The 22776-nt window shown below is 57.7% G+C and overlaps 1 protein-coding gene across 8 annotated transcripts; it reads right to left on the reverse strand.

Annotated features, from left to right (window-relative positions):
* Positions 1–239: 239 nt before the first annotated feature.
* Positions 240–22709, reverse strand: PNPLA6 (patatin like domain 6, lysophospholipase). Of its 8 annotated transcripts, none has more exons than XM_022557172.2 (34): positions 22624–22709; positions 21387–21455; positions 20963–21050; positions 20710–20792; positions 20425–20522; positions 18537–18677; positions 18289–18448; positions 17712–17792; positions 17361–17489; positions 16927–17007; positions 16678–16840; positions 16250–16333; positions 15833–15942; positions 15536–15703; positions 15372–15449; positions 10286–10491; positions 9935–10066; positions 9723–9846; positions 9153–9266; positions 8808–8883; positions 6942–7082; positions 6661–6724; positions 6207–6375; positions 5824–6006; positions 5537–5655; positions 5193–5349; positions 4787–4903; positions 4630–4699; positions 4079–4195; positions 2190–2491; positions 1076–1192; positions 850–952; positions 636–745; positions 240–531 (listed from the first exon to the last, which is right to left on the reverse strand). In XM_022557172.2, exons 2-34 carry the CDS (start codon positions 21411–21413, stop codon positions 460–462), a joined length of 3984 nt encoding a protein of 1327 aa, XP_022412880.1. In that variant the 5' UTR covers positions 21414–21455; positions 22624–22709; the 3' UTR covers positions 240–459. The 8 variants fall into 8 exon arrangements, with proteins under 8 accessions (XP_022412880.1, XP_022412879.1, XP_022412878.1 ...); XM_022557171.2 differs by having other exon boundaries at positions 6942–7085; XM_022557170.2 differs by having other exon boundaries at positions 6942–7085; positions 8808–8949.
* Between the last annotated feature and the right edge of the window lie 67 nt (positions 22710–22776).

Consider the following 22776-nt stretch of genomic DNA (forward strand, 5'->3'; position numbering starts at 1 on the left):
ACCGTACACTTAAAAAGGGGTAAAGTGATAAATTTTATGCCATATATATACATACCTATGTGTGTGGGCCTACAGGTGAATTTGGGGATGGCCACTCCCAGTGGGGGAAGCTCAGCCCGAGGCTGGGAGCACAGGTCATGGTGACAAGCTCAAGGCCGTTTCCGGCCCCAGCCCTGGCCATCCTGAGCATGGAAGGTGGGGCGAGGTGCCCCCTGAACCCAAAGATGACATACGGCCGCTTCCGAGAGGGGCAGGTTTATTGGTGTGACTGATCAAGGGTCATCAGTGCAGTGCTGGCCCTCCCCCGGGGGACAAGCCAGTCCAGTGTGTGGACCCTGGGGGCTGGGGGTCAAGGGGGACCCCGGAGGGTCACAGGCATAGCAGCAGGCAGAGGGGCAGTGAGCCGCCTCCAGAGGGCCCACCCTAGTCCAGCCCAAGGGGGGACCCCTCTCGAGGTCCTCAGGCATCCGCAGATCTGGGGGCGTCCTGCGGCAGACAGCTCCGGTGCCGGAGGATCGGCTTCCCCTCCTCCTGCAGGGATAGGGGCAACCCCGCACGTGACACACAGCCCGGGACACCGGCGCAGTCAGCCGGGTCTCCCCACCTTGTGGGGGGCCCGAACCGCCCACTCTCACCATCTCGGAGGCAGTGCTGGGGCTCGCGCCCTCTGGAGAGCCCCCTTCGTCCCGCGAGCAGTCTGGCCCCACGTCCTCCTCGTACTCAGTCAGGCAGTCCGACTCCTCCCCTGGAATGGCAGTGGGTGAAGTTGAGGGCGCTCGGGCTGGGCTGACCTCTCCAGCCACCAGTACACCGACCCCGGGCTCCTGGGGATGCCCTCAGCCCCCTCACCATCTGCGCAGCCGTCGGAAACAGAAACATAGCTCGTGGGGGGCTCGATCCGGGACACGATCTCCGCCAAGTCGGTGAAGCCGGAGCTGGGGAAGGCAAGTACCTGCGGAGAGGAGTGGGTGAGGCTCTCGGGGTCGTCTGAGGTCTGGGGGAGACCTAGAGGGGACTGGGGACGGGGGATGTGTCGTCAGAGTGGCCCCGCCAGAGAAGGAGGGCGCAGGCTTACGTCTGCACGGCGGCTCTCATTAAGATCTGCAGACCGTCGGTCCGTGAGCATCTTTTCAATGATGTCGCCCCGGCTCCAGCCCCCAAACACGGCCTTCCCGTACTGGTAGCCCACATCCTGCAGGAAACGAGGGGGGCTGGGGCCACGTCTGCAATCCCTGGGGGTGTTCTTCTCTGCCTCATCTTCTCTGCTTATCCCCACCCTGCCTGCCCCTGCCCTGGCCCCTCAAAAGCCTGATGCTCTGGCGGAGATGGCATTTGAGACTACACTGATTTCAGAGTCGGCCACACGTAGCACACTCACCCCCATGTCCCCTATCCTGTGCCCCTGCCAGACATTACCAATCGCTCTTTGCACATGCTTTCCCACTCAGCCCCATGCAGCGTGCCAGGTACCAAATGATTCGAGATGGCGGCGTGCAAGCTTATTTCAAGGTCTGCAAATATGCGGTACACCCGTAAATATCATCATCTCCCATGCCCATAACAGACATCACTAATCCAGCATGGCATGCCTTCCCAGTGAGCCCAGAAGGGGAGTCAGACATTTTTACTCAGGGCTCTGGGCAGTAGCTACTGATCACATTCTTTTCTTTCTTTCTTTCTCTTTTTGGCCACACCGTGCGGCATGCGGGATCTTAGTTCCCTGACCAGGGATCGAACCCATGACCCCTGCAGGGGAAGCATGGAGTCCTAACCACCGGACCACCAGGGAAGTCCCAGCTACTGATCATTTTCAGTTGGCATGGGCTATGACACATTTTTCTGGGTCAGTGGCACATTATACAGTGCTCCATCCAGTGTATCCCAGACTTGGCATCGGACGTTACTAATTTTTCGTGGTTCTCATTCCCACCTACACAGAAACGGCATTGGAAATCTCTACAGCGTGCTTCAGGCAGTGCCGCTGGCACATATTAAGAAACTTAGTTCGCACATACACATGTACCTCCCCTTGCCACACTCACGGCAGACATCACTAATTGATTACCGTTCTATTCCCCATGGATCCCAAATGCAGCCCTAGAATCCTTCCCTTCGTGTTGCTCTGGGCTTTCAGTATTAAAGCTCTGCCGGCCCACCATACTGGTACCAAGTGGCTCCCACCCGCTCACATAGATCTGGTCGAACTTCCCGAAGTCCATGGTCTTGAAGCAGTCGATGGGTGGGCGCAGGTACTCGCAGTACGAGCTGGACTTCACGACCTCCAGCTGCCGCACGCAGGACACATAGGCCAGGCGAGACTGGATCTCGGCCATGTCTGGAACCTTGATCTTGTCTGCCCAGGGGTTCAGCCGCTTCCACAGCAGCCACCAGCCAGAGAGGCTGTCCCCGTAGGTGCTAAGGTCCGTCTCATCCTGGCTTCCCACGTCGATGGCGATGACCGTCTTGGCACCCATGCTGCGAGCAATGTCCGCTGTGGGGCATGGGGGTCAGGGGGCTGTTCTCCACCAGGACTGAGGCAGGGAAGTTCAACGCAGCCCCGCAAACACCATCACGCACGTGGTCACGCAAAAAAAAAAAAAAAAAAAAAAAACCATACGAACAACACGTAGGCGTGCAAAGGGTATGGCTGTAGAGGCCGATGATGTGGAGGAGGGAACGGGTGTTGGAGCTTCTAGGTCTGGGGAACCAGGGCCAGAGGAATGGAGAAGATGGAGGCAGAGGGATAAAGTCACTGGGGAAAGAGACCCAAGGTCAGACACATGGGGGAGAGAGATATGGAAGGAGAGTAACACGGAGAGACAGACTACAGTCAGGACACCAGGAGGCAGAGATGAAGGGATCAGAGTCATGGAAACAGACAGAGGATCAGAGACGCAGCGAGATGTGGGAATAAAGACATCGGGAGACAGAGCCGCGGGAAGAGAAATGCAGGGGACCAGAGACAGCAACAGAGATTCGTGGGAGAGAGAGATATCAGGGGCCAGAGATATGGAAGGAGAGAGAATCCGGGCGGAAAGAGGGATCTTGAGACTGAGACAAGGGACACAGAGCAAAGAGCCGGATCAAGGAGATTCAGGCAGCGGGACGGATGGGGTGAAGGGTGGGGTGATGGCGCGGTGAGGAGGGTGCTGTAGCTATGGGTCTGGGTGCCCCACTGAGGGCCCCTGAGTGGGTCTGGGGGTGCCTGGGGGGACATGGACAGGGTCCTGTAGCCAGATCCAGTCCCCAAAGACACCTAAGTCTCCAGAAGACTTTGCCCGTGTCCCTCACAAGCTTGTCTGTGTCTCTGTGTGTGCTGTACGCACCCCTATCAGGTATGTGCATGTCCCATCTGTATGTTTGTGAACACACCCACCTCTGGGTGCGCTATGCCTCTGCACACACACCCAGGACTGTTTGTATTCCTTTCCCGTGTCCCTAGATCAATGTCTAAGTATGTTTCTTTGTGCGTCCAAGTGTGTCCGTCCACCTGTGAGCTTGTACACACTTGCTCACACGCATGAGGTTGTGTGAGTGCAAGTATCTGTACAGAACGCCTACGCAGGAGTTGGCAAGCTGTCTGTAAAAGGCCAGAGAAAAAATAATCTCGGCTTTGCAGGCCATATGGTCTCTGTTACAACTTCTCAACTCTGCTGCACAGACATAGCCACAGACAAAGGATAAACGATTAGGTGTGGCTGTGTGCCAATAAAACTTTATTTACAAAATCAGGCAGGGGGCCAGATTTGGCTTGTGGCGTGCAGTGTGCGGATCCCTGATCTATGGGACCTCAAGCGCCTGTGTAGCCAGCGTAGGTGTCTACTTGTGTTTGCACGCCACTGGGTGTGTGGAATTTTAAGTTGCAACCCCCCTGCCTCTCATCTGCATGCTTCAAGTGAGTGGGTGTGAAAGAAAGCTCGTCGTGGAGCTGCCCCACCCACCTGCATGTGTCCACGCTTGCCCTGTGTGTGTGCGTGTCAAATACAGCACATGGGCGCATCCTTCACCTGCACATATACATGCCTGCTATGAGCTTGCCCGCGTGTCTGTGCACGGGGACAAGCAGGTGGCTACTTGCCTGGCAGGTTGTTGATGTAGCCACCGTCCATGAGGAGGTGCCCATCCTTGGGGTCACACAGTGGCGGCAGGTATCCCGAGAGTGTCATGCTGGCACGCACGTATCGCCACAGGGAGCCTGCCCGGCGAGACACACAGACACAGACACGCACACTCAGACACACTTGGAGGCCCGGCCAGCCCGGTGGGCTCGCTGACCCGGCACACTGTTGATGTAGCACCCGTCCACCAGCAGGTGCCCGTCCCTGGGGTCGCAAGGCGGGGGCAGGTAGGGGCAGTAGCAGGCAGTGGCCCAGATGTAGCGCCACACGCAGCCTGTGGGGACTGGTGTGAGGGGGTGAGGCGCCCAACTAGTCTCTCGGCCTCCTGCCCACGAGGACAGACATACCTGGGGCCTCTGGGGCATCAGTGGGTGACGATTAGTGCTCAGCACTCAGGCCAGGAGAGATGGTCACTCATGTTAACAATGTCTCAGATGCTCGGCTGCCCCTCCCCCGCACCCATTCCCCACACGGCTACAGTGGTTTTGGTGGGGCTGGCTGGGGTACCCACCATCTTTGTGGACACGCATGGCTGAGGCGGTGATGTCCGTGGTCACGTTGAAGTACGGCAGCCACAGGTCCTACAGGGACAGGGACTGCGGTCCAGGAGGAGTGGGGACTCCTGTGGGGAGGGGCAGGGGAGGGGCAGGCATGGGGGAAGAGTGCACCTCGATCTGCTTGTCCTGGAAGACACGGTGGATGCTGCGGTTGAAGGCCGACCCCGTGAACATGGAGGTGACGGGGTAGGTGAGGTCCAGCACGGGCTCCAGAACTGAAGTCATGCTCTAGGGGGCAATGGACCAGCGGGGGGTCAAACAGGAGTCACTTGGGGGTCACTGACTAGGCAGTCCCTAAGGGGCCTGACTTCTCCAGCTGGGAGCTGGAGACTAGGGTCACTAGCCAGAAAGTCACGCGGCGGGGGGTCATCCAAGGTCCTGGAGGTATCTCTATAAAGGATCCAGGTGGGGTTCACAGATTAAGACGGGGAGGGGCAGGAGAAACCCAGAAGCCCGTCTAGGGTGAGGTTTCAGGGTGCTCCTGGGGTGGGGGGGATCCCCTCCCCGCAACACACACCTTGGCCCACTCCCGGGCCCGCTGCTTAGTGCGGCTGGCGCTCCGCTCCTCGGCGTACAGGGCCCCGATGAAGGAGCCGATGGACGTGCCGCCCACCAGGTCGACAGGGACCCCCGCCTCCTCTAATGCCTTCAGCACTCCGATGTGTGAGCAGCCTCTGCAAGGTGGAGACCCAGTGACCCTCTGGAGATCCCCTAAACCCCACCCGCAGGAATCTTATCCCTTCTCCCTCACCTGCTAGGAAGGTGGTGCCGGCCCGCCCCTATGGGATCGCGCCCAGGGAATCAGCTCTACCCCTCAGGACCCCTGGCCCCGCCCCTGTCAGCGCTGACCCCGCCCCTCACCTGGCCCCGCCCCCGCCCAGCACCAAGGCGATGGTGTTGCCTGTGAGCACCCGCGCCAGGCGGGAGAAGTCGCTGTGCCGGTCAGCGCGCCTCGAGAAAACCTTCTCGTAGAGCTCGTGCTGATGTGAAAAGAGAGAGACGCGGCCCATGAGGATGCGGGTGTAGGAGGCGGCGTCTGGACCTCCAAGGCACTGCTCCGGCCCCGCTGGCCTCTAGGCCGCGCCCCTCCATTGGCCACGCCCCTGAAAGGTCCTGAGAGCCGACCAGTTCCCTGCAGGGCCCCTCACCAGCTTGGCGGGGCTGCGGCGCGAGAAGAGGCGGCGCGGACAGCGCAGATGCAGGTGCCCCGAGCACCAGCTGCGCATGTTGAGCCACTCCACTGTGCGCGTGGGACCCGGACCCTCCTCGCGGTGCAGCAGGACCAGCTGCTTGAGGGCGCGCACCGCCGTGTTCTCCAGCATCTGCTCCAGCTTTGGGGGGGTGGTTGGGGGAGAAGGGGGAAGCACGGAAGTCACTCTCACCCGTGGTTTCCTCCCTGCCCCTCCCACACCTGGCCCCGTAGTTCCTCCTCGCCTAGCCCCACCGGTGAGGGTGCGCGTGGCCCGGCGCAGGCACCGGAGGGCAGGGGGCAGGATCCCAGGGATGGGGTCACTGTGAATGGTCTCCGGACCTGGCCAAGCGTGGGCTCCTGGTCGCCAAGGCCCACGATGAGGATGCAGTCGGCCTGGCGCAGGCAGCGCACGGTCCAGGGCGTCAGCGATGCGTCCGTCTGGTAAAGCACGATGCGGTGCGTGTCCTCCTGCTGGGCCAGCCACCCTGACAGCCGGAATTCTTGGATGCTAGGATGGGGGCGGGGGAGCGTCATCCTGGGGCTGGTCAGGGGTCCCTGCCCTCAGGGACCATGTAGCTCCATTGCTCTGGGGAGGGGGACCTGGACATCCAAGCCCCACACGCCTGCATCCTCCAGGGGCGGATTCACTACACTGTCTCCCCAGTGACCAGAGGAATGGGGGGCGCATGCTCCTTGTTTCACAGCCTAGACCTCAAATGAGATCTGAAAGAATCCTATGCTTTGAGCTTATCCCTCGCGCCCCACCCTAACCTCCTGCACCCCCAACACACACCTGTCCAGCGCAGAGGCCCCCAGGCGTGCCCGGATGATGTCACTGTTGAGGAGAAGTGTGGGGCCTGGGGATGGGTGAGGAAGGGTGTTTAGGAACCCAGGTCAACGGAGCTGGAGGACCCTCCTATAAGACAATACCACCCACTCCGTTCCCACAGCCCTGTTCCAGCCCCCCAGCCCCACCTCTGGCCCACCCAGGCGTCTCCATTCATTGGCCAATGCCCCCACCCACATGCGCCTTGCCCCATGTAGACGGAAAGCCTGCCCTCGCCCACGACTGACCAATGGCTTGCAAAGCATGCTGCAGCTCCAGCATGAAGGCCACCATGGGCACCTCGGCACACACGGGCAGCACTGCCACCGTTGCCAGGTTGCTGGCTGGGTTGGTGAGCTCCGAGTGAGGGGGAACACCTAGGCCCGAACCTGCTGAGACCCCAAAGGATGGTATTTGCTGTGCAGTCCTGTGTCTGGAAAGGTCAGCTCTCCTCTGCCTTCTCAGAAATCCCTGTTCCCTGTTCCTCAGCTGAGGCTTAGTGATGCTGTAGTGAAGGTCATGGCCTCAATCCTAGCTTCACAGCCTCAACCACTGTTCTTGATAAGACCTGCCTATCTGACCTTCAGTTTTGGCCCAATCTCCTCAGTGGCATCCATTACACAACTGTATAACCATTTCTGTTTTCCACTCCACCTGTGTGGACTGATCTGTGCCCCTACCCCATTCTGGCCTTGGGGCCTCTGTCCACTAAAGGGACTTGAACACAAAACTAGATGGAAATAAATATATTTTTGACGCACTGATTGCTTCTCAGCTTCTCTACTTACACTTTAGACCAAGCCATCAACCCCCATCTCTTGACCGGACTTCTCCCAGTCTCCTCTCCTCCAGTTCTTCGTATAACAGTCTGAACAAGATCAAATGCCTTTCGACAGCTCCTAGTCCCTGCAGGACTTGCGCCCCCTCCTCCCCCTCACTCACTTTCCTCCTTGAAGTGTTTCAACACCGCCAAACCCTGTGTGCAGAGCCTTCAGAGTTCTGTCAGCGTCTGGCCCCATCTCATTTATCACGTGTCAGCTCACTGATCTCAGAAAAGCCTCCCTCCCTCCTCTAGTCAAGACCCTATTTTGTTTTCTTCACAGTACATTATCCAACATTGTACTCTTTCTTTGTATCTTAAAAACTCTATCTTGCTTCTGAAGCTGTAAACCCTTCTAGGGGCTTTGTCTGTCTTGTGCGTTCTCCAGGTTCCCAGAGGTCTGAGATTTTAAAGTCCCTGCCCCCATATCTGCCCCAGAATCACACCAGGGGCGGTCCTGGCAGCCGGGTGGGAGAGAACATGTATTTGTGTACTTGGTGCAAGACTGGGGCAAAAGTCTATCGGGGAAGACCCTGGGCATAGGGGCAGTTCTTGGCCACGGCTCACCCCCACCCCTACCCTCAGGATCCAGGTGTCAGGGCTGATGGGGCAGAAGCCCCTGGGGGGAAAAGGAGAGTAGAGGTTGCCAGGCTGGTCCAGGGTCAGGTCACCATAACATAGAACCTCAGGTCCATATTTCTGCACATCTCGAATCTGACTCAATTTCCCAGTGTATCCTAGCTGACGGAAACCACATCTCCCAGCATGCCCTGGGAAGGGAACCACACCACCACCACCCCCAGCATGCACTGGGACAGGGGCCATCTCCCAGCATTCACCAGGACCAGGAACCACATCTCCCACCAGGCTGGTAACCTATGAAGCCACTTTCCAACATGCCCTGGGCCCCAAACACCACCCCACAGACTACATTTACCAGCACACTTTAGTCTAGGTTTCCCCTTCCTAGTATATGGACTCCATCCTCCAGCCAACCCTGACACCCAGAACCAAGCTTGCCCTAAAGACTCCTCCTGTCAGCACCACTGATACTGGTAACAAGCCGGCCCTGGGTCCAGGACTCCGTTTCCCAGCATGCCCAAGAACCAGAACTGCAGCCCACAGCATGCACCGGAACTCGGATTCCCACTTCCCACTTGAAGCCCCGCCCAGAGCAGGTTATACGCAGGACTCCACTTCCCAGCATGCCCTGGGTTCAATGGCTCCCTCTCCTAGCTCGTTCTGGGCGTTGGACTAGATCCCTTAGCATTCCCGGGCGCTGGCCAGCTCTCACCTGGGAAGGGTCCTTGCAGCTGCTGCAAATTCCCCAGAATTTTCTGGCTCAGCAGGTGGATGAGGCGGGTGACGACCTGGGGCGTTGGAGGCCGGCGGTCCAGTGAGACTGGAGGAGCAATTCTGCACCACCTTTTCCTCCTCTACCAGGGCGCCAGGGTCCCTGTTACCTGAGCCCCACCCCATGAGCCCCGCCCTCACTGGAGGCTTCACCTCCTTCCTAGGTCTCCACCCACATCTAACCCCCCTCTCCACACATTAGGCCCTGCCTTCTCTGGGTACCCGCCCCCACTCCCATCTGTCCAGCCCCCGTTAGGAGAACAGCCCACAACCCAGCGAGCTGCACCTGCGGATATCGACGTTTGATGTGGCCCAGGGTGCCCTCGGGGAGTTTGGCCAGCTCTGTGTCGCGCACCGCGTGCACCGTCGTGGCACGTGGCTGCCTGGTCAGCGCCTCCACCTAGGGGACAGCGTGCCTGACCAGGGCTGCGTGAGCCAGGAGCTTGATAGGTAAGGGAGAGGACGACCGTGGGTGCAGAGAGGAGGTCCTACCGAGTCCCCCCCACCCCGCCACAACCCCCAGATGGGGGTGGAGAGAACCAAGCCTCACTACCCATCTCGGGGCTCTGAGGAAAGGGAGAGGACAGGAGGACAGGGATCCACACCGGCGGGGGTCCCCTCTTCTGATGGAGAGAGGTCTGGAGACTGATTCAGATCAGAGTCACCACCCTGATGAGGTTGCCCCCATGGCCCCGCCCCATGGAAAGGAGCTGGGGAAAGTGGATTGCACGAGGTCATAGGTTGGGGAGGGAGCGTCCTCCACCCCCAACAGGTTACCCGGGATGAAGTGTATGTTGGGCGTGGGGGGAAACTGGACTGGGAGAGGTTAGAGGTCAGTGGGTGGGGCCGAGCTCACCACTCCTATGAGATCCCCGCGGCCGTACTCGCCCACCAACTCCTTCTTGCCGTTGCCACGCTGGATGACACTTCGCAGCCGCCCATTGAGCACGATGTAGGTGCAGTCGGAGCGGTCGCCCTGCCTGGGGTGGGGGTGGGAGGGGCGGGTCAGACAGGGTAGGGGTCCTCATAGGCAGGGCCTGAGGGGAGAGGTGGGGGCAGGGCCTGCACCTGTACAGTGCGCGTCCCGCCTCTACCGCTGTCCAGTCGATGGCGAAGTCCATCTGGCGCACGAAGGGCGACATCCTCGCGGCCACGGTCTGCGCAGCGCTCAGCACTACACTGGGCTGTGCACGCATGATCCTGTAGGCGTAGGGCAGGGCTGCATGGGCCGGGGGCGCCCTAGAACAGCCCTTAGGGAGTAGAGAGGGTGGGTGAAGGCCTGGCGGTGGGACAAGAAGGGCTCAAAGCTTCCCTGGAAAACTGTTGGCTGTTCAGAGGGATGGCCTCGTGCAGGGCAGAACAGAGTTGGTCGGGGCTGTCTGAGCGCCACCCCCACCCCAATGTCGGGCCCAGTCATACTCATAGAAGTCAGACTTGGAGATCCGCAGGAAGGTGCAATCACGCTGGGCCCGCAGCGTGAAGATGAGGGGCTCGCCGGTAAGCACGGCCAGCTGTCCCACCAGCTCCCCGGGCTGCACCACGAACAGGCACACGTCTTCGGCCTTGTCGATCATGCGCTGGTAGACGTGCAGGCAGCCCCAGAGCACGAAGTGCAGGCTCACATCCTGTAGGGCAAGGGCCAGGAGATGGGCACAGGGGCACCACCTCACCCACAACTCAGGTCAGTGCACTCCAGAGGAAAGGTTAAGGAAGGAAAAGTTGGAGGGAGTGAAGGCTTTCCATAGCACTGAGCTGAGCAGCATATGTATCTACTATATTCCCACTCAGCACCAGAGCAGACATTGCTAATGGATCGCCCAACTCAACCCAGATTAAGGCCCATGAATTCTTTTCAACACAGCCAGCAAGAGCCAACGAAGACTGGCTACACAGGAGCATGGCTGAGCTTAGAGCCTCTTTGCTTGTGCTGGGCAACTGCATAGCTACATGGAAAAGAATAAAGTTGGATTCTCACCTTATGCCATATTAAAATGGATCAAAGACATGAATCTGAGAGCTTAAACTATAAAACTCTTAGAAGATGGGACTCCCCTGGTGGCGCAGTGGTTAAAAATCCGCCTGCCAATGCAGGGGACAGGGGTTCGAGCCCTGGTCCGGTGAGATCCCACGTGCCGCCGAGCAACAAAGCCCGTGCACCACAACTACTGAGCCCGCGTGCCACAACTACTGAAGCCTGCGCGCCTAGAGCCTGTGTTCCGCAACAAGAGAAGCCACCACAATAAGAAGCCGGCGCACCACAACGAAGAGTAGCCCCCGCTCGCCACAACTAGAGAAAGCCCATGCGCAGCAACGAAGACCCAACACAGCCAAATACATACATACGTACATACATACATAAAACTCTTAGAAGAAAATATAGGGGTCAATCATGGTCACACTGAATTTGGCAACAGAATCTTGGATATGATACTAAGAGCCCAAGCAACAAAATGAAAAACAGATAAACTGGACTTCAACAAAATTAAAAACTTTTGAGTTTCAAAGGGCACTATCAAGGAAGTGAAAGGACAACACACCGTGTGGGAGAAAATATTTGCCAATCATATATCTGCTAAGGGTCTGGTATCCAGAATATGTAAAGAATTCTTACTACTCAGTACTAAAAAGACAAATAACTCAATTAAAAGATGGGCAAGGGCTTCCCTGGTGGCGCAGTGGTTAAGAATCCACCTGCCAATGCAGGTGACACGGGTTCGAGCCCTGGTCCGGGAAGATCCCACATGCCGCGGAGCTACTAAGCCCGTGCGCCACACCTACTGAGCCTGCGCTCTACAGCCTGCGAGCCCCACTACTGAGCCCGCGTGCTACAGCTACTGAAGCCCGCGCCTAGAGCCAATGCTCCACAACAAGAGAAGCCACTGCAATAAGAAGCCCACGCACTGCAATGAAGAGTAGTCCCCGCTCTCCGCAACTAGAGACAGCCCGCGTGCAGCAAGGAAGACCCCACTGCAGCCAAAAATAAATAAATAAAATAATTTTTTTTTTTAAAAAATGGGCAAAGGCTCTGAATAGAGATTTCTCCAAAGAAGATTTTTGAATGGCCAGTAAGCTCAACATCATGAATCATTAGGGAAATGCAAATCAAAACCACAGTGAGATGCCACTTCACACCCACTAGGATGGCTTGAATCAAAAAGTGTTAGAGAGGATGTAAGAAACTGGAATCCTTACACACTGCTGGTGGGACTGTAAAATGGTACAGCCACTGGGAAACAATCTGGCAAAAATTTAAAAAGTCCTCAAAGAATTAAAAATAGAGTTGCCGGGACTTCTCTGGTGGCACAGTGATTGAGAATCCACCTGCCAATGCAGGGGACACAGGTTCGATCCCTGGTCTGGGAAGATCCCATATGGCACGGAGCAACTAAGCCCGTGCACCACAACTACTGAGCCTGTGCTCTAGAGCCTGCGAGCCACAGCTACTGAGCCCACACGCCGCAACGAATGAAGCCCGTGTGCCTAGAGCCCGTGCTCCGCAACAAGAGAAGCCACCGCAATAAGAAGCCCGCGCACCGCAACGAAGAGTAGCCCCCGCTCACCGGAACTAGAGAAAGCCTGCGTGCAGCAACAAAGACCCAACGCAGCCAAAAAAAAAAAAAAAGAAAAAAAATAAGAGTTGCCATATGACCCAGCAACTCAACTCCTAGGTATCTACCCAACAGAAATGAAAACGTGTCCACAAAGACATCTGCACATAAACGTTCATAGCCGCATTATGCCTACTAGCCAAAAGGTAGAAATAACTCAATGTCCGTCAACTGATGAATTAAGAAGCAAAATGTGGTCCATTCATACAATGGAACAGTAGTCAGCCCTAATAGAATGAGGCATTGACACATGCACGAACCTTGAAAACAGCATACTAAGTGAAAGAAGCCCAGGCACAAGGGGCCACATATTGTATGATTCCATTTATATGAAATGTCCAGAATGGGCAAATCTATAGAAACGTAAGATTAGTAGTTGCTTAGGACTGGGGCTGTTTAGGAGGTAGGAGACTGATGGCTTAAGGGTATGATGTTTCTTTTTAAGGTGATGCTCTAAAAATGCACAGTGGTGATGGTTACACAACTATGTGAATATACTAAAAACCAGTGAATTGTACTCTTTAAGTGGGTGAATTGTATAATGCATGAATTACGTCTCTAAAACTATCACCCCCCCCAAAAGAATCCCCTTTGGGAAGTTCCCTGGTGATCTGGAGGTTAGGATTTGCCACTTTCACTGCTGGAGCCCAGAGCCTGGCTTCAGTCCCTGGTCAGGGAACTGAGATCCTGCAAGCCGTGCAGTGCATTAAAAAAAAAAAAAAATCCCTTTTGCTCCTGGTTCCCTTGTTCCACTCCATCGCTGTTGACTTCCTTTTGTTTCCTACAGGTGGAATAGCTCTACCACAGGACATTTGCACAAACTGTCCCCTCTGCATAGAATGCTCTTTCCTTCCCCTTGCACCTAGTTAATTCGTCCTCATCCTTCCTCCTTCTCTGGAGGTCACTTCCACAGAGACACTGCCCTGACTAAACCAGACGTTGTGGAGCTGAGAACATCTCCTTTGTAGCACTAAGCACATATGATGTAGTAACAATTTGTGTAATCCTTTGACTGTACTGTCTGTCAGAACTGTGAGCTTCCCAAAGGCAGGGGGCCCCACTGGTGTTTCTTGCCTCTGCAACAACCCTGGGACACAGCAAACGCCCCTCTCCCCTCTGGTTAGCCTGCCCAGCTGGACACCTCTCTGTCCCACCCTTTCAAATAAGGAACTGAAACTGCCCAGAGACAGAAAGATTCCTTCCTCATTCATTACACAAACCTGTCTGACACCCCACAAAGCCCCAAATGAGTGCCAAAACACTGCAAGGATCCCTGGGAGAGGCCCAGGAGACATACACACATGCTGGAACCTTCCAAGATAGAATTCCCAGACTGGGTTTGGGATATAAATGGGAGTGACTAATAGTAGGCTGCCATTTGTCCTCAGACTGGGAAGCATGTTGTTTTTCACTGCAGGACTTCTCAGAGCCTTGAATATGCTAATAATGCTCACTGGGAGCTGCCATGAAGGGGTAAAATAACCTGTGTTTCTCCAACATGTTGCACACAGACCCCCTGTGATATGGCTGTTCCATGAAATATGCTTTGGGAAATGTTTGTGGAAAGCGGGGTTTCTCAATCTTGGCAACACTGACATTTTGGACTGGATAATTCTGTTGTAGGGGGACTGGCCCATGCAGTCTTGCATCCCTGGTCTCTAACCCGTTAGAAGACAGTAGCACCCTCCCAAGTCAATCGAAAATGTCTCGACGTTGCCAAATGTCGTTGACAATGACGTTGAAAACTATTGGTGTAAAGTTTCAGAGGGGGGCACAGCAGACCAGCTTTGTCCCTAACAAAGTCCTGAAGACCCCGAGGAGCCTGGTGTGTTAGCAGGCTGGGCTGGGGCTGGGGCCGGGCTGTGTTGAGCCCAGCAGAGGCTCCCAGATAAGCAGGGGCCCGGGGCCCCTGCAAGGGCCATGGTGTGACCACACTTCCTCAGCCAGTCCCTCAAGTACCTCAAACAGCTGGCACAAAACTTCCTCTGCAGAAAGGAGCCCACCCTGCAATGAGCAGCTCGACGTGGCCACTCAGTCAACTGATCATGTGATATAACAACCACCCTTAAATCAACCATACTCCAATAAAAATTAAAAACAACAATAACCACCCAGCCAGCTAATAGCTGGGCCACCCCCAGCCCCTCCCGCAAGCCCAGGGCTCCTCCCTTGAGCCTGGGGCGGTGCTGTGGTCTCAACGCCTAAGTCATGTCACCCCTACTGTCACCCCCACCCCATCCCCCGACTGGGAGCTGCTGCTCCAACCCTCCCCTGGCCTGTCAAGTTTCTAGATGATTCACCCAAGGTCACACAGGGAGTCAGGGCAGAGTCCGGATTTCACCTTTGGCTTCCTCCCTAACCCTCCTCCTCTGTGCTCCTGGCCTGTGACGTCACAACGGGTCTCAGTTTCCCCGCCTGGAGAATGGACGGATTAGTGGGATGCACAGTTTCCCACGCCCGTGTGTCACCAGGAGGCACTGAAATCCAGCTCGTGGGGCTAGTTCCCAGCCTCCAGGTCCAGATTCTGACCTGCACCCGTTTACTAAGTGCCCCCATCCCAGCAGGGACCCAGGAATGAGAAGCAGACAGAGCATCGGAGTATGTTGTAGAGTTGAAAGGTCAGAAAATGGAAGTTGCAGGAAATGCCAGGACAGGGAAGAGAAATGTAGGGGTGGAAGTCCTAGTGTAAAAGGTTCAGGGGTTAGAGGAGAAAGGTCAATATGTCCAGAGGACATGGGGAGGGAGGGCTGTGAGTCAGAGTCATAGGATCCAAAGGTCAGGGGTTGGAAATCATATACTGGGAGGTCTACACCTAAGGTGAAAAGGCAAGGATCAGAGATCAGAGAGAGAGGTCTTGGGTCAAGGCTGCATGATCAGAGTTCAGGGCTCAGCCTCACCTGGTCCCCCTGGCGGGCAATGATGGTGCCGGCTTTGGTGTGATGCAGCAAGACTCGGCTATTCAAAAGGGAGGGGTCCTGGGGAGGAAGGAAAGGGGGTTGAGACTGGCCCAGCCAGGCCTTCCACCCCCAACCTGGTCCCCCAGACACCCTCAGCTGCCCACCTCAATCCGCATCAGCTTGGCCAGCTCTCGCTTTGCCGCCTCAAAGATGCTGCTTGTCTGGCGGCCCTGGTAGGGCCCGAAGGGGCACCCGCCAGTGGCCGACTCATCCTCACAGTAGCTGTATTCACAGGCGCCGGCTGGCTGCTCCCGGGGCTCCTGAGTAGGGGTCTGCGTGGGGCAAGGCCTGTGATCTCCCTGCTCCCACCCGACCTTCCTCCTCGGGGGACTCCACCTGTGGCCAGACCAGGGTCCCAGGAGGGGACTGGGGTGGGGTGGGGGAAGAGGGAAGGGCCTTACCCGGGCCGGGGCTGCCTGGGGACCCCATGAGGCCTCTTCCTGCAGGGACACGGAGATCCGGCCCCGCTCATATGCCATGTCGAAGTCCGAGCGAGGGCCGCCCTGCAAGCCTGCAGTGGGCAGGGGGCAATAAATGCGATAAAGATGAGAGTGACCATAACTGGGGTCTAAGCAAGCACTACCTATGTACCCGAGGCCACGGCTACACAGACATGACTAATCGATCACTGCTCTGGCCCTTGCAACCCTTCTCACCACAGCTGGGAGGGCACCATCTCAACGACTACCCACAACAAAAAGACATGAGTAAGTGCTGCCGATATTCCCATTTCACGGATGAGAAAAATCAAGACTGGCAGGCCTGCATCCAACCCAGAAATTCGATGGCCTCCCCCCACTCCACTTGGTGCCCCAAACCTGAGATGTCCACTGGCATCGAGATGCAGCGACTCAGCAAGGGGGCCGAGGGGGCTTCCAGGGATGTGGGCTTCACTGGGTCCCCTGGGGGAGACGCGTGTTCAGGCTCCTGCCCCTCAGAGTGCCCAGGACTGGGGGTGGGGAGCTGAAGGGGGCCTGGGGAGAGGTCAGCTCAGAGTCCCTGGGGACTGGGGGACTAGGAAGAGTGATTCCAGTGGGCCCAGGGGACTGAGGCCAGGGGTCCTGGGGGATCCAAACAGGAGTCACACCTGGGTACCTAGCTAAGCGGATCCCGGGGGGGCTGGGCAGCTCAGGTGGAAGTATCTGAGGAACTGAGACACGCATTGAGGGGCAGAGCCTGGGCTTCTTGGGAGTGGGCTGGGCCAGCCTACGGTTCCTGGGGGTCAGGCAGGGGTCATCTTGGGTACCTGCAGTTCCAGGCAGTGGGGCCCCGGTGGGGTCAGGCGGCCGGCCAGGCGTCTCCCTCGCCTCCTCAGAAGCAGAGGTGCTGGCTATCCGCTTGGAGCCACGCACAGGGCTGGTGCGGGCTGGGAGGCCCGGGCTGGGGAAGAGGCGCAGGGGCTGGATCTCCTGGGGGCAGAGGGGATCCTGTGGCGTGTCTGGGGAGGCACACGCCGCACACCCCTCCGGCCCCTGGTGCTCTCCACGTAACTCACATGGCTGAAGAGCTCATTGGTCAGACCCAGGTAGTTGTGAAGTGCCAGGAAAGTGACCCGCTGCAGCCTCACCATGATGATCTTTGGGGGCATGGTCATCAGAGGAGGGGGCCAGGGAGAAAGAGGGTTAGCCACAGGACTTAGCACTAAGGGGGTGGGGCCGTGGGTGGGGAGATGGAGATGGAGCTAAGGCCAGGAGATCAAGGTCGGAGCAGGAAGGGGCTGGGCAGGGCCCTAGGAGCCAGGGAGAAACCGACAATCAGGCGGCAGAAACCTGGGGACACGGGGTGGAGGCAGCTCATGGGAGGAGTCAGGGAGGTCCGGCTGCTCAGGGCCGATAAGCACAGCTTCAGTGCCTGTTGGCTGCTGGGTCCCAGCCCCCAGGAGCCTGTGATGGGTGGGGGGTTATGAAAGGAAGTGGATGGCCCGCTGACCTGCACTACCCGCACCAAGCTCTCAGGATACTTGGTGAAGACGGCTGAGAAGGCCTCGACTGGAAGCCGCAGCACCGTGGAGTCTCGGGCCGCCCGAGCGGACACAGTACGCTGCGGGTGCTGGTGACCCTGGGGGTGCCGGGGGGCACAAGGAGAATCAAGGTCAGGGGCTGTGAGAGCCCCCCTTCCTGCTCCCCCCCGACCCCTCCTGATGCCACTGCCTTGAGGGACCACCGGCAACATCAGGGACGCATCAGAGATGGGGGCCCTGGGGGTGACCCTCCCCAACCCAGCCTGGTGGGTGTGGCCTCCCACCCAGCCTCCCCAGCCCCCTCCGTACTGGTCACTCACGGTGATGACATCCAGGATGCTCAGAAGGCTGTTGACACTGTCCCCAGGAACCACTTCCTTCACCACACACTCCTTCCCATCCTGAGACACGGGGTGGGGGAGGCGGGCACTGACCAGGGCTGCCCCTGCCCTGCCAGCCCACGTCCTGCCCCCTGACCACGGCACTGGTCCTCATTCACCCTCGGTGATCACTGACACCCGGACCCCACTGAACCTTCCGACCAGCATCACTAACCATAACCGGTGACTGTGCAGACCATCCCAGATGCCCTTGGACACCCGTTCCCAACTCCTGCCTGCACATCTCATAAGACCACCAACCCTGGGAGTTCCCTGGTGGTCTAGTGGTTAGGATTTGGTGCTTTCGCTGCCGTGGCCCGGGTTCAATCCCTGGTGGGGGAACTAAGATCCCACAAGCTGCGCCTCGCGGCATTGCCAAAATTAAAAAAAAAAAAAAAAAAAAAGCCCACCAACCCTGCTGACCAAAAGCACTGCCTGTCCCCGGTGACCGCTGCACCACTGCTCATCCCTGCCGCCCATCTCACTGTGGTGCCCCCCGGAGGGGGAGCCCACTCACAGGAGCCGGCAGACAGAGCTCCAGCAGCCCATCCTGCACCACGTAGATGCTGGCATCGGGCTGGCCTGGCCGGAAGACGTAGTCACCCTGGCTGAGCCGCTGGAAGACCATGTGCCGGCACAGCTCCAGGAAGAGCGGCTTCTCAAAGTGGCCCAGCACCCTGTTGGATAGGGACCGGGGAATGGAGAGATGCAGGAGGTCAGGTCAGCCCCAGCTCTGCAGCCCCCTGCCTGCACCTTGACACTCACCGGACGTTCTTGAGCATGTAGAGCACCTCGGAGGGCAGGTGGGAGTTGGCCAGGTCGCCCTCGGTCAGGTCAGCCTCCAGCACTGCAGGCGGGGGCTCCTTCCGCTGCAGCGTTGGCGCCTCTTTCTGGATGCGCAGGATCCTGGTGGGAGGCGGGGGGAGCGAGGGGGGGTGAAAAGCAGGGAGGGGACTCAGGAAGACCTGAGACCCCCCACAGAGCCCTTCCCCGGGGTCACCAGAGCAGGGCTCAGCAAACTCTGGCCCACTGGCCAAATTAGGCCAGCCACCTCCTTTTGTAAATAAAGCTTTATTGGCACGAGCTATTAATACATTCATTCATTTACATATTGTCTGAGGCTACTTTAATGCTACAACAGCAGAGTTGAGTCATTGCAGCAGTTGCAGCAGCGTTGTGCGCAGCCTGCAAAGCCCCAGATGTGGCCGAAAAAAAGAGAAAAGTTGCTGACCCCTGAAATAAAACCCTGAGGTCACCCTTCACTAGTCACAGGCTCCCTAGATGAACCCTCTCATTAAGCAGACCCCTGACACAGCTTCCAAGATATGGGCAGACCCCAGAAAAGCACCTCTGTTCATCACGGGACCCCACATATTGCACGCCTCCATCACGTAGCCTCCGTCATGTAGGCAGAGCCTTGGGGTAGCTTCCATTATATCAGGAGACCCCAGATAAAGCCTCTCTGATCCTTGTAAAAATCCCTGAGATAACCCTTCCTCCCCAGTCTCAGACAACCCTCAGATAGCCTCTCTGATGGTCACAGAGACTCTTGAGATAGCCCTGGTTATGTGCAGAGAATCCAGATACAGCCCCTCTGCTAACCATGGACCTAGGAGAGCTCCTCCCTGGAAGTCACAGTTGCAACTGAAGACAGTCCTTCCACTATTCACAAAATGCTCAAGATAGACCCTCTAGAATGAGCTTAAACTGAGTTAAACTCCACATTACAGAGAAATCCAGAAACAGCTCCTCTTCTGATCAGGAAGATCCTTGGGCTAGCCCTCGCCCAGGTCACAGAGAGCTGAGATAGCTCTCTCAAGGCCATGGCAACATCAGGGTAGCTCCTCAAGGGTGTGCAGACACTGAAACCGCTCCCAGGAGGTGGACAGACCCTCAACTAATTGTGGAAGATCTAGAGATAGCCCTTCTACTCAAGTCATAGAAAGCCATGGGATAGCACACCTGTTGACCATGGACACCCCTGGAATGGCCCCTCAGTGTGAAGAAACACTTGAGACAGACCTTCAAAATAGAGTCTGTGATGTCAGGAGACCCTAGAGCCAGCTCCCAACTTGGAAAGATCCCTGAGAGAGCCTTTCTCAGAGACCCTGAGGGAGCCCTTTGCTGATGACATGCCCTGACATGCCCTTCCCGTGTCTCTAGTGCCAAACGATTCTTGAGATGACTCCTAGGGAACAGAACCCCCTAACACAGCCTCTGTGTAGTTTGGGGAAAATCCAAGGGAGGTGACATAGAGAGATGCTTTCTGATGCAGAGAGATTGCTGAGATAACCCCTAGGGAACAAAAGCCAGAGACAGCCCCTCCTGCAGGTCCCAGAGAGACTCTGGAATAAACCCTCTCGTGTGGGGAGACCCCAGATTTGACCCCTAAGGGTATGACAAGACATCCGAGATAGTGCCTGGGGATTAAATAACTCACGGATGCCCCTGTGGCAGGGAACATCACTGAGAGAGCCTTCAGGTGATACAGACAGCCTGTCTGGTTGGGGAGAGCTCTGAAATAGTCCCACTGACATGGCAAGAGTCCTAAGACAGTCCGTGGGGTTCAAAGAAGCCCGAGATACACCCTTCGGTGTGGGATGATCACTCAAAAAGCCCTGGACAGCCCCGAGTACACCTAGCACAGCCTTACTTCTTAGCAATGTTGAGCATCTTAAGTTTCTTCTTCATGCGTGGCCGGGAAGTGGTGGAGACGGAGGCGTCCACCAGCGAAGAAGTGGATTGTGATACCTGGGAGGATTAAGGGTGGGGTGGGGTGGGAGGAATGCGTCAACTGCCAGTTCAGACCCTAGGGAAGAGGGGGGCAGATCCAGAGGCCCTTGATCAAGGAGGGCGGCCGGCTTACGAAGAAGTGTAATTAGGGAAAGGGCGGGATCTCTGTGTGGCCAGTGGGAGCCCCAGGGGGTCCCAGACTCACCTTCCGCATAATCTTCCGGCCATAGAAAAGCACTTTATCTCTCTTCCGGAATCGATACCGCGGGCCATCCGGGGCTGGAGTTTCTGGGGGTAAGTGCGGAGAGGGGCAATCTGACCTCTACGCACACTCCGCACGGCCAGAGATAGGGACGCTGCGTGCAGGCTCCAGCAAATCCCATCTCTACTGCCTCAGGGGCCCGGACATTTCAGCTTCCCATCCCTCAGCACCCCCAGAAGGCCCTCCGGGTCCTCACTCGGCACTCGAAGCCTCCGCACCAGCAGGAGGATGAGCACGGCCGTGACCAGCACCGCGACTCCAGCCCCGATCATCACGCCCAGCACCTGCGGGACGAACGGCACTGGCTGCGCATCGCATACCCGCTCCGCCAAGCCTTCCCCGGGGGCCGGGACGTCCGGGACCTCATCCCACGGAGCCAAGGCCGCCCCCGAGATCGCAGTCGGCCCGGGCCTCGACGCCCCCATCTGCAAAATGGGCCAGCGCTGCTCCCTCCCCTGGGGAGCAACGCTTTCTGGAGGCTCGGCGGCCCGCAGTGCACACCGGGAAACGTAGTTCCGCCTGAACAGACGCAGACTGGTTCTCGCGGGGCCGCGATAATGCGTGCTGAGCACGTCGGGAATTGTAGTCCCCGCGGCGCCACACGAACCCCCAACCCTTACCATTCCGGTTTGCAGCGGCGCCTCCATCAGTTGTTTCAGGCTGGGCGGCAGGTCTGGTAGTTCAGACTCCTGGGGAGTAAGAAGCAGGACGAACCCGGGCAAGTCATCACTCTGGGCCCGCCCCTCCCCTGCTGCAAGCCCTGCCCGCTTCGTACCCACTGCCGGGGCGGCTTCTCCGCAGGCCTGTGGGCGACTGAAGGGGCGCTGCGGAGCAGAGGGGTGGGGCAAATTGACCTCGGGGCCCGAGCTAGGGAGTAAGGTGGGTCCCCGGGTCCCCACCAGGCTCCCCTTACCTACGCACCAGGCCGACCTGATGCCCCACTTATCCAGACCCACCCTGGGGCCAAAGGGCAGCCGGCCGGGCACCCACTGTTAGCAGCCAGCGAACAAGTCCCTGAAGGGGCACGGCTCTCTCCAGCAGGTGGCCCCCTCCCCAGTCTCTGAAGGATTGATCAATCCTGATCTACCGATCCCTAGGTCGCACCCCAGCACCCCTTGCGAAGACTGGATGCCCGCACCCCACGAAAACTGGGCCCCGGGGAGACAAGAGACTGGGGCACGCGGGAGTGCAGCCGGGAGCGCCTTCACAAGGGGTCGTGGTGCAATGCCGAGGTCTCAGTAGCATCCTGGGACGCTCGGAGTGGGGTGGGCTCGCAAAGTGTTACTGGGTGATGCTGGAGATTTACTGTCACGTAATAGTAAAGTTATGGGATCTCTGATGGTGCGGAGCACCACTGGGATTCCAGGAACGATGCTGGCGCCATTGCTGGGAGACGTAACCAGGGACGCTGGAATTACGGGTGGGTGGGTGGAGGCTCACTAGGAAGTTACCGAGAAATTCTGAGGACTATAGGACTATTACTGGGAAAACCGAGAGCTGGCTGGGCACGTCCCTGCAGTCGTCCGAGCATGATACTGAGGAATGCTGGAATATTACTGAGACTTTTCTGGGAGGCTGAGGCTGTTTCTGGCGCCATTCGAGTATTAGTGGAAATCTGGGGGAGTCACTGGGTCCTTGAGACATTACCTGTAAAATTCACGGGGGACTAGTCCCCTTCCACCCGAGGGTGCACCTGGCTACCGGTGCGAAAACACCTGCCGGAGGCTGGCGGGGTGGGGGGGATGGGAGAGTTAGAAAGTCGAGAGCTACCGGGAATCGGCGGAAGACACACCTTGGGAAAGCCGAGGGCTCGCTAACAACCCGCGAAGGGACGGGGCGAAGAAAACCCGGACTCACCCAAAGGGCCGCAGCCGGGGTCCACTCTGCGCCAACTCCGTTAGCGTTCTGCCCGGCGCCGCAGGCGCGGCCCCTTTAAGTTATTCACCTCTGGGTGCGGCACAGCCCCGCCCCCCGCCATGCTTGGAAGGTCGCGCGGAGCCAGCCACACTG

Source organism: Delphinapterus leucas, unplaced genomic scaffold (assembly GCF_059928025.1).
Source record: "Delphinapterus leucas isolate spDelLeu-1000000601 "Yukka" unplaced genomic scaffold, BTC_Dleu_Yukka2 spDelLeu_asBTCV2_sq25, whole genome shotgun sequence".
Classification (NCBI taxonomy): domain Eukaryota; kingdom Metazoa; phylum Chordata; class Mammalia; order Artiodactyla; family Monodontidae; genus Delphinapterus; species Delphinapterus leucas.

Excerpts from the sequence above, each read along its gene's own strand:
- PNPLA6 (XM_022557166.3), bottom strand. The coding sequence starts at position 21,191 with ATGGGGGCGTCGAGGCCCGGGCCGACTGCGATCTCGGGGGCGGCCTTG. Across the intron at positions 17,490-17,711 it reads GCATCCTGGATGTCATCACC|GGTCACCAGCACCCGCAGCG; the intron begins GTGAGTGACCAG and ends CGGCACCCCCAG. Across the intron at positions 16,334-16,677 it reads CCCACTGCCTGGAACTGCAG|GGGACCCAGTGAAGCCCACA; the intron begins GTACCCAAGATG and ends CGTCTCCCCCAG.